Source organism: Perca fluviatilis, chromosome 20 (assembly GCF_010015445.1).
Source record: "Perca fluviatilis chromosome 20, GENO_Pfluv_1.0, whole genome shotgun sequence".
NCBI classification, from domain to species: Eukaryota; Metazoa; Chordata; class Actinopteri; order Perciformes; family Percidae; genus Perca; species Perca fluviatilis.
In genome coordinates, this window is record NC_053131.1 from 20,838,149 (window position 1) to 20,855,102 (window position 16,954).

Here is a 16,954-nt window from a genome sequence, read left to right on the forward strand (position 1 = left end):
CAAGAATTCCTGGCAGTCAGCTGTCTAAGCACAGGCTTACAGCAGAGGCCAGTGTACAAGCATATTTGATGTGGGTCTATGGGCTTGGAGCAGACCACTGAACTGGTTCCTGTGAATGCAGTTGGACAGTGAGGGCTGTTTATTTAGGTGGCTGTGTAGCTGTAGAAATAACTGGGAACTTTAACCCAGCCATCCCAGAAAGGCCCATGGCAGATGCTTGGTGTCCTTACAGGACCTGTACGAATAAAAAACATACGTTTATTCCATTTTTTAACTAAGCTTTTTTTTAAACACTAACTAAAAGCAAAAAAAAAAAGATATATTATAGAAGATATATTTATCACGGTATAATATTTTTTTTAATGGCTACATCAAGATTCTTGATTTAGAGTGCAAAACACAAATTAATGTTACAGACACAGTGGTCTCAACTGGTGCTCTCATTTTGTTTTTGAACTCTTATTTCTGGTAACCAAGTGGTCATCATCCTCTAAATTACAGTGTTCATATTCCTTAGCAAAATTGTTGTCATAAACCAAAAAGTAGCTTTTTATTTTAATTTTTATTATCTGCTTGTCATGCAGACTTTATAGATATATCCTCAAAGCATATACAATATAAATTCCATTACTTATACGTACACATACAGTTCTATAAACTTTCTCCCAGTTGTAATCCCTAACATTTTTGATTGTAAAGTCCTTTTGTCATTTCATAATTTGTAGTTTCACATCTTAAACTATCAAATCTTTGGTGTGGATAGTTAGCCATGACATGAATCATTTTTGAGGACAGTGTTGTTTTCTAGCGGAGAGGCCATAAAAAACTCCGCCGCCTGAACCGCTTTGATCACGGCATTTCTTCCTCTTTGGACTTCACGCTCTTCTCTTCCACATCTTCAATTTTCTCCCCGTCGTCTACATTTTCTTCCCTAAATCAGACATGTTGGGTTAGAAAATGACTATATTGTAATTACATCGAACTTTTACTTGGCTACAGTATTTGTCATTCTTTACTAAAGACTGCAGGGCAAGCTCAGAAAATTATGTAATGTAATATGACCAAACCACATGAAGTCCTTGGCTCTCCAGCACCAGTGCTATTCACAGTAGTGGATGAACAAAACATAAGAATTCTCACTCTGCATATCTGCTGTGAATGTCCTTCTCAGTGCTGTGGTTCTCGTCTGTATCCTCCTCGGATCTGGATGATGTTCCTTCAACTGCTTCTCCATTTTCTTTAACAAATAGCTCTTTCAGGCTGGCTTTCTTCAGCTTGTTCCTGTATGTCTGCTCGGCGTGAGCCTTTGCATTTTTCTGTCAGTAAAATAAACTCAAAGTTATGCTGGAGGGGACACGTCATTTACAATGTGACGTCATCTTCTCAGCTTACTATGTCACTCACCTGTTTCACCTGTTCGAACAAATAAGGACGTTCGCTAACTCGTGCCTTCATGTACCGTAACTCCCTCATGTATTCCTTCATCCTTTGTTGGTCAGCCTCCCTTCATGTCGGAGAAGATTATAGTTTGAGCTATTGCGGCAGGCGTGTGTGGTTGTTGTGATGTGAGTTGCAAAAGTTACAATATTGGAGAATGAACGACCTCACTTGACCAGTACTCACCGATGGTGCTGTAGTTTGTGATTACACACTTCTTCCAAGCTGCTGTGTGGGTCCAACAACTTCGCATGGAGTGTGACTGTCTTCTTCATGGCCTGGGACCTCATTTGGTACTTCCTCAACCAGTCGACGCTCTCTTGATTCTTGCTATCCCTCATCTCCATTGACTTTCTGTGAAGGTACAAATATTCTGCATGTCACAGGATTTAAATGTTTAGTGTGTAGAAACTATAAAGAGGAAAAAAAATCCATACTCAAGCCAAAATAATCCAAGTTACCTGATGGCCATACAGCGCTTCCGTGCAGCATCTGTGATGTATGTGGGGAGTGTGTCTGCAGACAGTGATGTTAAGGCCCCAAGTGACTTGCTTCTGCTGAGATTACTTATTTGTGGTACCTGTAGATAAGGGGGGAATATATACAGTATATATATATACATATATATATACTGTATATATATATACTGTATATATATATATAGTTGAAATCAAAACAAATATATAGTTTGACCACATATTGCATTGCCTTTTATTAGAATTAACTTAGAAAAAAAAGAGGGGGGGATTACCCTCTGTAATTCCTAATTACTATGCTTAGTAATAATGTATTTCTTTCTTTCTAAAATGTAATTTTCAGTTTTTGTTTGTATCAATAATTACTGTGGGAACAAACAATACAAAACACTTTATAGACAAAAAGACAAAATGACAAAGATGAATTGGTGAATTAACAATAGATTTACTTAAGCTATACTTATAGAATAATGTGTTTTTGTTTTGGTTAGACAAACCGCACAGTATAAATCTGTTTCTGTAGTTATACATGTATTAACTATGAAGAAATGTTGTATAATTACCTATGTGATGTTAATCTACAAATAATCTAACCATGTATCTACAGTAGCTTCTTGACGTGCCACAACTTCAAGAAGGCTAAACATATATACTAATATACTATATACTATATACTATATACTATATATATATATATATATATATATATATATATATATATATATATATATAGTTAAGTCAATGTGCCCAAAAATGTCTGACATGGTTCATAAAATAGATCTCTAGGGATTGTATAATTTTGGGCAGAACCAGAAAATATATGAAAGGAAGACAGGAAGGAACTTTCATTGATCACAAGTAAAGGTTCATTCTACCATTTTGGATTAGTGTAAATTAGGGTTATGCTTATTTCTACTAATACTCTGTAATGCCTTCCACAAATTTCTATGAAAATACACTGAACAAAATTATAAACGCAACACTTTTGGTTTTGCATCTGGCACTTTGGAGAGGTGTTCTCTTCACGGATGAACCCTAACTCTTTTATTGTGGCCAGCCTAAGGCACAACTGTGCAATAATCATGCTGTCTAATCAGCATCTTGATATGCCACACCTGGGAGGTGGATGGATTATCTTGGCAAAGGAGAAATGCTCACTAACACAGATTTAGAAGCCTTTTGTGTACATAGAAAAAGTCTTTAGTTTAGTTTAGTTTAGCTCATGAAAAATGGGGGCAAAAACAAAAGTGTTGCGTTTATAATTTTGTGCTGTATATATAGGGATTGTCTTGTAAAGTAAGTATTTAACCCCATAGAAAAAGGTGTAGAAATAGCGCTTGAACTTGATAAATTATGAGGTGGAGAAAGTTTGAAAAAAAAAAGGGGAAAAAAAAAAAAAAAACCTAAAAAAAAAGGGGGGAAAATATAATTATAAAAAAATAATTTAAAAAAAAAAAAAAAAAAGGGGGAAAAAAAAAAAAAAAAAAAAAAAAAAAAAAAAAAAAAAAAAAAAAAAAAAAAAAAAAAAAAAAAAAAAAAAAAAAAAAAAAAAAAAAAAAAAAAAAAAAAAAAAAAAAAAAAAAAAAAAAAAAAAAAAAAAAAAAAAAGAGGACCACAGGAACACATGATAGAGTATTGTACAGTTGGCAAACACTGTAAGGTAAACATATGTTCTTATTAGGCCAGTTATTCTACATCTGGTGCAATCATAGTGATTTGGACTTTTTTAAACGAGCAAGGATTTAGGCAATCAGCACTGTTCGTCATCTAAAACATTAGAGTCTTTAAGGAAGGCTAGTGGTTTCCTATCAGCCTTAAAAAAAGAGAAGAGTATCTTGACAAACTTGACAAAGTGGTGGGTGGATATGTCTCAAGCCATGCATCAAACAGAGAGTGTAATGTAAAACTAAAATGTGAAGCCATCTGGGTGATTGTCATCTTATATAATTCCTTGAGAGACACTGGCTCTTCAAGACAGGCATTATTCTTTACATTTTATTCATGTAATATCTTGGCCAATATTCATAATTAATTCTTAGACCTCTGCCTACCATAGTTAGGCAGGGGATTAATGAAATGCATACAAAATCAAGGATAAAATTCAAAACAACAGAGACTAAACCAAAAATGATATCATATTCTGAGAATCACTGCACTGAAATGAATAAATGCATAATAGAAAGTAAAACATATAAACAAACAGGTGTGTGGTAAAGAAAAGCATTTACCTGTGCGTTTTCAGAGCTCATCCTACTTTGCCTTGCAGGGAGAGCTGATGTCCTCAGATAGAAGGGCTGACATTTTATCACATCTTTACTCTGCGTTTTTCTAAGCGCCTCTGTCTGCAAAGCTTTGTGCAGCCTGCTGAAGTCAGGGACATGCTGGATGATTTTTGGCTGGAAGCTAGGTCTCTCATACAGGAAGCCCAACCTTTCTTTCCTGGTGCGCTCGGCAGTGCGAAGTTTCGGGCTGCCAGACACAGTAGGATTCTTGTCTGAGTAGGGACTTGTCTGCAAAAGCTCCTGGTCTGCACAGAATTACAATGAGGTACAGTAGAGGATGAAGTCATGTCACTGCATAAAGTGTATCAGACGTACTGTTTACGTGCTTCCAATGTGACATTATAGAAATTAGGTGTGTATCATTGTATTTTCAATACATTTTATAACACTTATTGTACAAAACAAAGCACTGTTTGTGTATAGGCTGCTGAGAAGCCAACACTGAATTGCTCTGTACATCTACACAGTTTCATTCCATTTTAAATAATGTAAGGCACTCCTTTGTGACATCACCACATCATTTAAAATGTTATTTAATTTATTTATTTTATTTTAGTAGCATAACAAGTAAAATAACATGTATTTGTAATATTGTCTAATGTTGATCAGGAAGTCTTGTTTTACAGCACTGTTATCTTATAACTACTGACTGTACCAGTGGTTTTCAACATGTCAGGACCCCTAAAGGGGTCCAAAAAAAATCTGAATGGTTAGGAGATGATTAACATGTTGGGAAAGAAAAAGTAATTATTATATATAATTATTAATATATAACTGTTTATTTAACTTTTTTTTAATCTTTGACTTTTTCTTGTGAAATCTAAGTGAGTGGTACCAAGGAAACTCTTTAACTGAACTACACACAACTCACTGATATATATGCAACTTGTGATAGGGGTCACAAATAGCCATTGCCTGGCTAGAAAGGGTCATAACCCAATAAAGTTGGGAACCAGTGGCCTTTATACTGTTCTAAGATGGCAGTTCATAAAGTGACACATAAAGTTATGTTACAAAGAATCTGATCTCAATCAGTTACCACTATTATACCAAACAGCATCCTTCCATAAGAAATGGAAACCCACCTTTCAACTCAGAATCTGGCGAGTCTTTTACCTCTTTGTGAGGAGGTTTCTTTACAGTAGCAGCCTTGTTTTTCTGACCATGTGAGACTTGGTTTAACATTGCTGTAAGCTTCTCCCTTTTCTCCTTTTCTCTCTCCTGGAAGCTGAAAGGTCTTTGAATGGAGAGCAAGAAGTCCCTCCTCTGCTCACAGCCCTGCTTTCTCTCCTTTTCTCTCAGCTCCATCATCTCCTGATAGATGGGTTGAATGACATGGCTGGGCACTGGGAGAGCACGGAACTTCCTTTGACACTCAGCCTTGGCCTCCTCCTCTTTGCTCATCTCCGTTGTTTTAGATAAAGCTAACCGTTCACAATGTTGAGTCCTGGCAGGAGTCAGCGTGGAAGCTGTGACTGAACTGTTCTTCCAGTTTGAAGTTACCAAGGCTGGAGAAGATGACTTAGGCCTCTCTATCTGTCTGAGATGGTGCAAAGTCTCTTTGTCTGAGGTGAGGGCAGATGTAGAGGTGGATCTCCTCATTCCCATATGTCTGAAAAAAACAGTAAAGATCTTTAAGAAAATAGATATCTCATAATCATGATCAACAAAACATAAAAGACATTTGATGAAACCTACATGGCCTGATGTTTCAGTTCATTTCTATCACCGGACTCTCTGCCTACATCCATTGACAGTAGAGAGTTCTGATGAATCCTCCTCTCAAGCTCCTCTTTTTGTCTCTTTTCTGTCTCCTGCAGCTGCTGCCTGAGTGCCTGACTCAGGGCTTTCAGTTGCTGCTGAAGCATTAACTCTGATCTGAGTCCATCTTCCAGCAAGGTCTCTAGCTTCAGCATATTTCTCTGACCTGTGACACAAACAAAAGCTGTGAAAGGTTACTTTATTCCTGTAAACAAAAAGTTCTTCTGTTCTGAGTTAGTGCTGAAATGCCTAATTAATTCATCTATTTTTTTATCAATGGAAAGTTAATTCATGAAAAAAAATTTATTACTTCAGTGTATAATTCCAACACAAAGTTTTACACATAATAATAAAATGTGATCTTTGACTAAATAAGACACATTCCATGGTGACTTTCAATAACCTTTTAAAACATGGGCATACACATCAAAACACACACACAACCACAATGACAGAAAACTTTACATAAATATTACTCACTAAGTTCACAAATATAATTATTTGATCTCTGTACATTTTCTTAAATATAACAGTTTAACAACATTTTAAATAGAGCAGAAATGCAAGGATGACAGAAAATTAATTGGCAACAATTTTCATAATTATTTGTTCATTTATGTCATTTTCTTATGAAGAAATGCCAACATTCTCTAGTTCTTAAATTTGAATATATGTTGTAGCTAGTTGTTGATTGTTTCTTTTTGTAAATTGAATATATTTGGGTTTGGACCATTGGGTAGAACAAACCATGCAGTTCAATATGTCACCACTGGCTCTGGGGAACTGTAATGGACATTTTTCACTATTTTCTTTTTTCTATTTCTATTTTGTAGACCAAACCATCAATTTGAGTTTATTCGAGAAAATAACAAGAAAATAATGAATCAAAAATTATATAACTTTTAGTTGCAGCTCTACTCTTAAATCGTGAGGATTTTCTGTTCTTAATTTTATATCATGAATAATTAAATGTCTGGGTTTCAGACTGTTGTTTTGGACAGGACAATTAATTTGAAGATGTCCCATTTAATGTGCATTTTTCACTATTTTCTAACATTTTCTAAGATGACAACTTCACCTCTAGTCTGTGTAAACCGGTTACCATGGTAACCAGACCTCTGCGCCCTCAGCATATTACGTTAGCTTTAAAGACGATTCAGCTAGGGACATTTATATTTAGCTGTAGCTAGCTAAGCTAAATTCTATACGTATTGATATTATACTTATATACAAACCTGCATTGTACTTTCTGCCACTTAAATGCACATAATAAAAAATTAAAGAAATAATGGGTCGCCAACCTGGTAAAAGATGAGTTTTAGGGAAGTGTTTCTTGACGTCGAATCGTCTTCCAAACTCGTAACGTTACCGTTAGCGTTAGCTATATCTCCGCTAACAAGATATACACTACAGCTTATTCGGTAAGCTAATGAGGTCTGTTGTAGAAATAACAGAGTATTCCACCTGAAACGAAGCAAGTGCCTTCCTTAGCTCCACTCACTCCTCCGTTTTGGTAGCATTAGCACTGTTTGTGGACAGAAGCAGCAACGGTCAGCCGCGACAGACGTCTTCTGTGATTGGACACGAAACCCGGAAGTACTTCCTCTGGAGCGCTACTGTCTATGTGTGTACACAACCACAACATGGCTGGATTACAGAAAGGACACAGCTGCCGTTATTAGGACACATTCAAGGGTCTGTCTGTTTGTCTGAGTGTCATATGACAGCATCGAGACTTCAAAGTTGGACCGGTTTTCCTTTTTCATGCGAGGCTTGTCCCATTTGAAGACAAAGTGAAGGCAGAATCATGCACAAGCTCACAAGGGCGACACTGGCCTTTAACGGACTTGGCCGGTGTTTAATTGCAGAAAAGCATTTATCTGCTATAAAAATCACCAGCCGAGGATTAGTGAGCGCAGAACATGGGGACGATTCTGGCAAGAATGAGGTTTATGATGTTATTATATCCGGGGGAGGAATGGTTGGATCTGCAATGGCATGTTCCCTTGGTGAGTGACACCCTCCCCTAAGTTACCACCTTTTGACGTGTGACTTCAGCTATTATTAATCAGTCAGATTTAAATTTAAAAAATAGTGTAATCAGGAGCTAAGACTTGTGATAATTACTATAAAAGCTACTAACATATGAACTATGAGATGTGATGCAATGGGGGGGAAAACATATATAGTAATAATTGATGATACCAGTAATACAGAAGCACTTCTTCACCACAATATTTATTCTGTAACAACATTGCTGAGACTCAATCAATTGTGCTGCAATTTTTATACAATATTTACATGATTTTTATGACAGGTATGGATCCAAACTTGGAGGGTAAGAAGATTCTTTTGCTTGAAGCAGGCAACAAGAAAGTGATGGACAAGGTCCCAGAAAACTACAGCATCAGAGTCAGCTCCATCAGTCCAGGATCTGCCACCATCCTCAGTGGTACAGTATACACAACCTGACACACATACACATCACTGTCAAATGGTTTATACATTTTTTTTCAATTATGTTCTTGTTGAAAGGCTTTGTACATTTAAAAAGGGCAGTCACCATAGACAGAAAGTAATAAGTTATTTCTGTGGTGACTACCTTTCTTTCTGTAAGAAGCTTGTGGTGCTCGACTTATAAATGGCTCCATCAAGGTAAGCAAGGGATCAGACACTGTCCAGTCGCCTCGGCTAAGAAGGGATCATATCTGACCTTATTTGTCCTCCCCTGTAACTTTAGCTTGATGGACTGGTCTGTGAAACATGCTCTATGTCCTGAATTTGCCATCTCAGGTCTAGAATCCATTAAAAATAGCTAAAGACCATCAGTCCAGACCTGTGCATTTAGTTATTTCAGCTTTCGGGCTACCTGTAATGTGCTGGCACATATAAATACTGTTTTACACACGTACTTCTCAACAATGAACCATATGTAAGTTTACAAAGACAAATACAGATTAATTTTCAAGTGCTCAGCAAAGATTGTTATTTTCTCACCTACCCTCCTCACCTCTCACTCCTGACACATAAGTTCTTCCACGTTTATCCTGATTCAGGTCTTAAAATAACGTCAACTACCGGATGTGGTCAACTAAGCAGTTCAATGATTAGAGCATGGACAACAACAATTGCAGTATCTCCCCAGTAGATCATGCATTACAATAGTTTCAGTAACAGTAATTTGCACGCAGGTGTCAGTGAGAGATAGAGAGGCTAAAGCTTTGCTTAATATCTCAAAGTACACCGCTCTCTTGCATTATTTGTGTACCGTTTATTGACTTCATAGTGTCATAGTGCCCTGTGTCTGATCAGAGACTTTGACAATGAAAGGTCAATAGAGAATTTGATCAGAATGCATTGATTTGAAACATTGTGCTTGGCTGTATCCTTATTGCCTCCCACTGGCACCCACACAAAAAGTAAAAGGCAAGAACTTGTCTCTTGCTTATGGAACACTGCCTTCACAAAATTTTCATACTTGACTGCATATCATTAACAGTAACTTTACATATTTTAAATTCTAATTCTATTGTTTTTTAAGATAATTAGATAAGATATTGCCCTCTACCACTTTTAAGACGTTTTATGGGCTTTAACTCATCCTCAGCTAAACAAATGAAAACACATCCACATTACTAGATTAGCACCTGGTTGTTGGTGCCATTTCCCTATACACTGCACATTTTGTAAACCTGTACACTTCCAATCCCCCCAATTCATGTATGAATGTATTCTTTGTATGATTACAGTTATTTGTAAAACATGGGCATATATTGTTACAAATAAAGGGACTTTACTCAAAATACTACTGGCTGGGATTGCCTCCACGCGGCTCTCACAGACCGTTCCCCAGTGCGTGAAACACCAATGTTTTTTTGTTTTTTTTACAGCCACATGCACTCACATGCATGCGCGACCGGACTGGCTATTAAAACAAAGAACGCAGAAGCTCAGGTTACAGCCCACACAGAGGGAGTGTGACTTCATTCTCTGCTCATGATGCCATTACTCCACTACATCTTTACCTAGCTAATTGTTTGTTGCTGCTATATTACTGCTATGAATATCAAGTACAGAACCTTTAAATCAGTATTGTAATTGTTTTGAAATGTTTTTGTGCACACACAGGTATTGGAGCATGGGAGCACATCACAAAGATGAGGTGCAAGCCCTATAAAAAGATGCAGGTATGTTGATCTTTAGCCCACTATTACATTAAGTTGCTTTTCGAAATCTGTGCAACACAAGGATATAGCAACTGCCATCCCACTGCGATGTCGAAGGTTCATAAAAGTCTAATTTCAAGATAGACAAAAGAGCCTAATGCAGTACGGAGCATCTCCCCAAATCCTTCTGCTACAGAACGTTTTTCTTCATACATCCCCCAGACTTTCTAATTCACAGGCATACTGTATGTATTTCTGTCATCCATCAATCACAGCACCATACAATTTGTGGAGAGAAAAATCTGTGACTCTCAGCTTCTACTCAGTCATTTAGCTTAATGAACAAGCATCACAATACTGCATCATATAATCATGTATATGGTATGTAATTGTTCACATACAAATGGCTGGATACAGGGGTTTCGTGTAGCATGCATTTTGTTCATTCCTTTGTGAAATGTATGCCTTTTCAATAGCTTTGCAGGATTTGTGGCACAAGGAATGCTAAAGAACACAAGGTATATTTAAAAAAGGCTATCTCCTGGCATATTTAAGTACTGGATGGCTCTTTGACCATGCACGTTTTATTTATTAAAGCCATGTTTTTATGAAAAGTAAATCATTTTGACATTTTCAAATTGGTACTCCCCACATCTTATAATTATGAAGATTCATGTGAACAACGGGAAGAAGATGAAAGATAAGGAGAGTGGTTGTTTGCTGCAGAGTGAACCCGCTTTACGGCTGTGGGTGCAGGCTCAGTCCCTCTTGTAAGATGTGGTCGGTGTGTACCAAACACCCAACCGCAGGGTTTCTCTCTGGGCCTAAGATGTCATCATGCAGTGCCTTACAGTGATTATGGTAGTGTACCTCTCCCATTATACCTTCACTCTGCTACCACTGTTTTGGCTTGTTTGCCTGTAGAATCTCAGTCATATCACCAATTGCACTGAAAAGTATGTACTGCAGGTCAGCTCTAAAAAACATTCTTTCCGTGCAGATAAATGCTCTTCCACCTTAAATGTCCATTAACCATTGAGGGTTTAGTTTCGAAACCGAAGGAAAACCGAGTTTTTAGCATCAAGGCGTCAATTTGCCCACATTTTTCTCTATAAAGTTGCAAGGAAGTGTATTGTTTAGTATATAGTAACTGATTCTACCTCAGCACTGCATCTTTTCACCCCGCATTAAACAAAAAACCAAAACAATTTTTGCGCTGGTTTAGTAAATCTTTCTTCCTAACCACTTATCACAAGTTGCAAACCCACTGCCATTAGTGGTTTTCTGTAGGGTATATACCCCTACTTTATGGCAAGTTGGAAAAAAGTACCGTAGTGCAGCAGCATATTACTGCAGAATGATGGGTTTTGTCACCATAGTTACAACCCAGGAGAGGATTAACCTTGTACAAACACTTTTCACCCCCGCATGTTTAACTCAAACAGTACTTTCAGGATTGGAATTACAGTAACCTAAAACTATATCTCATTCTGTCGGTTTTGGTTGCGGATAAACGTTGACTCACTCTTTATGTTCACAAACATGTCATTTGTTATTTGTGTTTGTAAAAAAAAAAAAAAAATCCACATCACAAATGTCCAGGGAGCTGCATTAAGCTGCCAACCAACCAGAGGGGTGTTGGTGACCCTCATCGCTCTGGGCTTGATGTATGTAGGCTGTGCCAACCTCCAACAGCAGTTAACAACTTTGATGTGTTTAGCTCTATGAAACGGCGCTTCTCTGCCCAGCTATATATAGGGAGAGGGGATGCATTTAAGGATAGACTTGTAGACCGCAGGCATAATGAGTCTCTCATTTAGGTTTGGGATGCCTGCTCAGATGCCCTGATCACGTTTGATAAGGAGAACCTGCAGGATGAGATGGCATACATCGTGGAGAACGACATCATTGTGGCTGCACTCACTAAACAGCTAGACAGCCTGTCCGGTAAGCACAGCACTTATGATTAAAACATGAAGCCCCACACAGTAAGCAGCAGTGCTCTGTAAGACCTCTTGATTCCTGTTCCATCTGCCTAATGGCCGCCGAGTCTGGCAGCTAATGCCACCACATTTATTCCATCCTGTCCCCAGGTTTTATTTATTTGTACTCTCTCCCCCGGTGACTGTTTTTATAGACAGGTTAAACCCTTGGAGCCGCTTGTGTTTTTCCTGCAATTTCAATCAAACCCTCACATTTTGGGAACTGCAGGGCCCGACACCCTCTGAGGACACGTGAAGTGGTCCAGTGACCTATTTAAAGATGCCATGTGCTCCCAAGCTTTGCCACCTCTTAAGACACTAAAGCGCTGACAGTGCATAGGGCTGTATTGCCGTTGACAGTAGACCAACTTTTGTGAGGTACGCAAATAAAACTTAGCTCTGTTATGTGCTTGACAGTTAAAGTAGCATATTTATAAACAGTTTTCAACATTTTGCACCAAACAAAGGATGTGTGGTTGCAGCACGTTTTTGCCTCATGTGCCTCCCGTTTGTCCGCTTCTCTCTCTCTCCTCTCATTTTAGCTGTGGTGTTGTTATGCTCAAGATGCAGTACATGAAAATTGTGCTCCGCACCAGCTGGTTTCAATGTAACCCTGCTCTCCAATCACTGGAATCCCATATTTGACATTCGTGTTCAGGAACCAGTAGCCGTTCTGTGGATGGGTCCCACTCCAAGTCGGCATGAGCCAGCGTAGCTCAGAATCCTTTCATGTTTGGGACGTCCAGCTGCTGATATTTTAGGAAGAGGGGCCGCTTAATGTGCAGCATGTGCAAAGTGTGGCGTAGTGTTCTTGTAGATAAACACTATTAAAAAAAAAAAAACACTATTGGTTAGGGCAATATTGCAGGCCAAGACCATTAAGAAGATTGTCAAATGTAAACTGTTGCAGCTAACATGTGCCAGGAAGGCAAACCAGTGGTGTTTTTATATGGTGGTTTATAGATCTCCCACTGCTTTGGCTGCAGGGAAACCATCCTAAGTAGCAAAGCATTGATTTAGTTTCAAGAATCACTGCTCTTTTTCTTTTCTGCTGCCTTTGTAGTCACCAGTTTTATGTCCTTGTTGTCTGTCAGATAACGTGCAAGTGAAGTACAGGTCCAAGGTTGTGCAGTATGCGTGGCCCCTGCCCCACCAGGCAGCAGACTCCATCCCATGGGTCAAGGTTACGTTGGCGAGCGGTGAGACTGTTCAGACGAAGCTGTTGGTCAGTTTGATTTATATCATCGCAAACTGTAGTTATTCATCTGTTCTTGTCCTTTTTGTTTTTTACCGTGTCCCTTTTGCTCATCTGTTTTTCAGATTGGTGCAGACGGACCAAACTCAATGGTAAGGCGGGAATTTGGGATACCCACCGTCAAGTGGAATTATGACCAATCTGCTGTGGTTGCTGTGCTGCACTTATCAGAGGTGAGTAGCACATTCAACGCATGCTCCCCGCATATTGTAATGGATAGAAATATACAGTATATGTATATGTGGATTTACAATGTAATATTTTTATTATGATACTAATTTAAAATGTCACATCTGAGAACAATACACCCCACCCAGAAGTACACTTTGTAATACCTTGTTTTTATGTGCAAGATATGTAATTAAAATGTATGCCATACAATGCATTGCCACAATACTTTAGTATACTATTCAATTTAATCAGATTTTTGTGTTGGACAGCCCACAGAAAACAATGTCGCATGGCAAAGGTTCCTCCCAACAGGACCCATTGCGATGTTACCGGTAATATCTGCATTATTTACTGCAGTATTTTTTTTTTTTTTAAATCCGTCTCATAAGTATTTGATAACGTTTTAACAACCACGCTCTGTGCACTGCAGCTGTCGGACACAGAGAGCTCTCTGGTGTGGTCAACCAGCCATCGGCTGGCAGAGGAGCTGCTGGAGCTGGATGAGGAGAGCTTTGTTGACGCTATCAACTCTGCCTTCGTGAGTCTTGCTTTAACCATTAAACTGCTTGTGTTGTATTCATAGTCAGACTTCGCATCTGTCAGGAAGATGTTGCAACATTTCTATATTTGTTTGCAGTGTGCTAAATGTGGCAGGGCTTCTCCATAGACACACTAAGTGATGAACTGTTTTTTGTGACTCATACAAACAAAGTTGTCATTGTTTTGCCAAACTTTATACATAAGTAATTTTTCACTAAGTAAATGATATCCAGTCTATCCATTTCTTTAATGTTTGGAGAAACTCCTTTTTCCCAAGCTGGCTATTTTTACCGGGCCTGCTGATGGACGGGGTCACCACGGTTGAGTCACGTTTGGTTTCAGGCCTGGTTTGCTAATTAAACCTGTGGTCTCCCAGTGTCGACCATTACTGCATGTAATGTTTTTTAAACGGAGCTAATTCAACTGCATAGCCTGGCCGGCATCTTCTTTTAATTAGCCCAGCTCCATAAGCCCTGCCAAACCAGTTAGTTAGGGAGGGGGAAAAAGAGCACTTTTGCTGGCCTGGAGTTCAGCTTTGCTCCTATGTCAGCTAATTTCTTTGTCCACTCAAAGGGATGATGTCTGTTTTTTCTCTTTTTGGTAATTTTTCTTTCTCTGTGAATATGTCTCTGTCTTTTTGCCTGTCTGTGTGTGCCCTAACAGTGGCGTAATGAGAACCAGTCAGAGCTGATTGAGACGGCTGGCTCTCTGTTCCGCGGTGCCCTGTCGGTCATCATGCCGTCTGCAGGTTCACCTCGACAGCTTCCCCCAAGTGTGGCAGGGATCGGCCCAAAGTCCAGAGTCATGTTTCCTCTGGGCATCGGCCATGCATCAGAGTACATCAGGCACCGCGTAGCTCTCATTGGGTAAGGTAGTCCTAATGAAAGTAATGGCCTAAACATTTACAAAATACCGATTGGGGAAAAAGTCCTAAAAATCACCTTGTCAAACAGGCTTTTCAGCTCTTTGTTGTTGCCTCAACAATTTTTTTGCTTCACATGTAAGGGAATAACCCTTGGATCTTGCATGGTGCATTAAAATACAGCAGCATGCTGTGAGTGGAATATGTACGGACAGAGAGGGATATGTTTGTCTTCATAGGGATGCAGCCCATCGTGTCCATCCTCTGGCGGGTCAGGGAGCCAACCTTGGCTTTGGGGATGTGGCTTGTCTAACACAGCTCGTGAGCCAGGCAGCCTTTGACGGGAAGGACCTGGGTTAGTGAGAACTCTAAACAGACACAAGCGCTGCAACCATAGCACAGTGGTTTCCCCTAAGCTCTTTTCCATAGCCCCAACTCAAACGCATGCTGTTGACCTGAATTATAAAAAGCATCAGCTTTTCCGGCAACATTTATTTAATGTTTTTTTCTGTTCATTCTGCCAAGAGCTATATGTAAGTTGCTTTCCCTATTTAAAAAAATGTAATCCTGTTATGAGATAGTGTTTATTTTTTTCCACTGTTAAATGTTCTGAAGTCAAAATAACACCAGTGTATTGACTTAATGCTGAAAACATATGACAGATCTACACAAGCTTAAACTATAGCCTCAGTTCTTAACCCATAGTCTTTGCTTGTTTGTGCAGGAGCGATGCAGCACCTGTTACAATATGAAACTGAACGCCAGCGACACAATCTGCCCATGATGGCTGCCATCGACCTCATGAAACGTCTTTACTCCACTAACGCCGCTCCCGCTGTTCTCCTACGCACCTTTGGTCTGCAGGCCACCAACATGCTCCCAGCACTAAAAGTAAGCTCCCTCTCTTCTAGCCTCTACCTCCAAACATATCCTCCTGCACATCCCAGTGAACCTGGCCGTCACTCAGATAACATCAACCACCTGACAAACCTAAGCTCCACCTCCACCGTGACTCCACCCTCCACCCTTTTTTCTGAATACACGGAGCTTTACTTAAGCGGTGTCTATAATTTCCAGGGTTCCGAACCTACTACTATGGCATCTAAGTTTAGCCCCAAATTTAGTGTTACCAAAAGTGTGTGGGTGGGGTGCAGGGCTGGCCCTTGGGCAGCGGACAGCGGTGTTGGCTTGTGTTTTCACACCCCTTTTATTACCGACCACTCATGTGAAATGGCTTTATTCCCTACTAAGTGATTTAGACCAACACAACTGTAACTGGTTGTAAAGGCAGTTCACTGTGGAGGCACAAAAGTTAAACGTGACATTTTTTCCATATTAAATGTTGTGAGTTCACTGGTTTACAGGTCTTGTTTAGAGGTCTGCAGTGCCACGCACTTGTAACAGGCTTTTAGTAAGCGTGATTCAAAGATTGCAGAGTTTCTGAGTTGATGTCTCTTTTGCCTCTACAGGAGCAGATCGTGGCATTTGCAAGCAAGTGATGCATTCGTCATGCTAGGTCGTTGGTGGAGCTTCAAAGACTGTAAGCTTTAAAAGGCTGTAAAAATTGTGAATGTAAAAAATAAATTATAAGAATAAAGATATATTTTACTCCTTTGTGATTTTTGTTCTTGTGTGTGCTTTGTTGCTAAACAAATCCACATAGAACACGACATTGCAGCTCTCCCGAGCACATCATAACCAATCAGTGATATCCAAGATGTACATTTCTCAGATATGATATGAAGATATGTGAAGCACTTCATTCTCAGATGGAGGGAAAAGTATGCAGACTATGTAGTCATAAATCCAATGTATGCACAGTTTGATAAAAGCATTTTAAGCTCAATTTAAAGATGAAATTATTTTTTACATAGGCAACTAGGTACTAGAACACACTGTAGAATTTAATTATGAGTAGTCCATGGATATAAAAAAGTATAAATACACAAAGTACATTTTTCATGTTTTATTAAAACATACATGTGTAGTATACACTTATTTCACTGGATTTAATAAAAACAG

General features: G+C 39.0%; 2 protein-coding genes across 2 annotated transcripts; one reads left to right on the top strand and one right to left on the bottom strand.

The window, feature by feature from the left end:
* Nucleotides 1–333: 333 nt before the first annotated feature.
* Nucleotides 334–7,482, bottom strand: fam161b (FAM161 centrosomal protein B). The gene is made up of 9 exons (XM_039786226.1): nt 7,258–7,482; nt 5,894–6,122; nt 5,281–5,807; nt 4,142–4,440; nt 1,899–2,017; nt 1,624–1,791; nt 1,405–1,504; nt 1,141–1,316; nt 334–931 (listed from the first exon to the last, which is right to left on the bottom strand). The coding sequence occupies exons 2-9, from the start codon at nt 6,109–6,111 to the stop codon at nt 850–852; spliced, it is 1,689 nt and encodes a 562-aa protein (XP_039642160.1). The 5' UTR covers nt 6,112–6,122; nt 7,258–7,482; the 3' UTR covers nt 334–849.
* Nucleotides 7,483–7,589: 107 nt separating this feature from the next.
* On the top strand, nt 7,590–16,551 carry coq6 (coenzyme Q6 monooxygenase). Its single transcript, XM_039786227.1, has 12 exons — nt 7,590–7,965; nt 8,274–8,408; nt 10,085–10,143; nt 11,943–12,069; nt 13,199–13,329; nt 13,425–13,532; nt 13,800–13,862; nt 13,961–14,068; nt 14,734–14,936; nt 15,172–15,287; nt 15,657–15,823; nt 16,402–16,551. The coding sequence occupies exons 1-12, from the start codon at nt 7,764–7,766 to the stop codon at nt 16,429–16,431; spliced, it is 1,449 nt and encodes a 482-aa protein (XP_039642161.1). The 5' UTR covers nt 7,590–7,763; the 3' UTR covers nt 16,432–16,551.
* Nucleotides 16,552–16,954: the final 403 nt, after the last annotated feature.

Bases quoted from the DNA above. Each gene is read 5' to 3' on its own strand.
- fam161b (XM_039786226.1), bottom strand. From the start codon at position 6,111: ATGCTGAAGCTAGAGACCTTGCTGGAAGATGGACTCAGATCAGAGTTA. The intron at 5,808-5,893 runs GTAGGTTTCATC...TGTTTTTTTCAG, and splicing joins GAACTGAAACATCAGGCCAT to ACATATGGGAATGAGGAGAT. The intron at 932-1,140 runs GTGAGAATTCTT...TGTCTGATTTAG, and splicing joins ATTCACAGCAGATATGCAGA to GGAAGAAAATGTAGACGACG.
- coq6 (XM_039786227.1), top strand. From the start codon at position 7,764: ATGCACAAGCTCACAAGGGCGACACTGGCCTTTAACGGACTTGGCCGG. The intron at 13,863-13,960 runs GTAATATCTGCA...TGTGCACTGCAG, and splicing joins GACCCATTGCGATGTTACCG to CTGTCGGACACAGAGAGCTC. The intron at 15,288-15,656 runs GTTAGTGAGAAC...TTGTTTGTGCAG, and splicing joins CTTTGACGGGAAGGACCTGG to GAGCGATGCAGCACCTGTTA.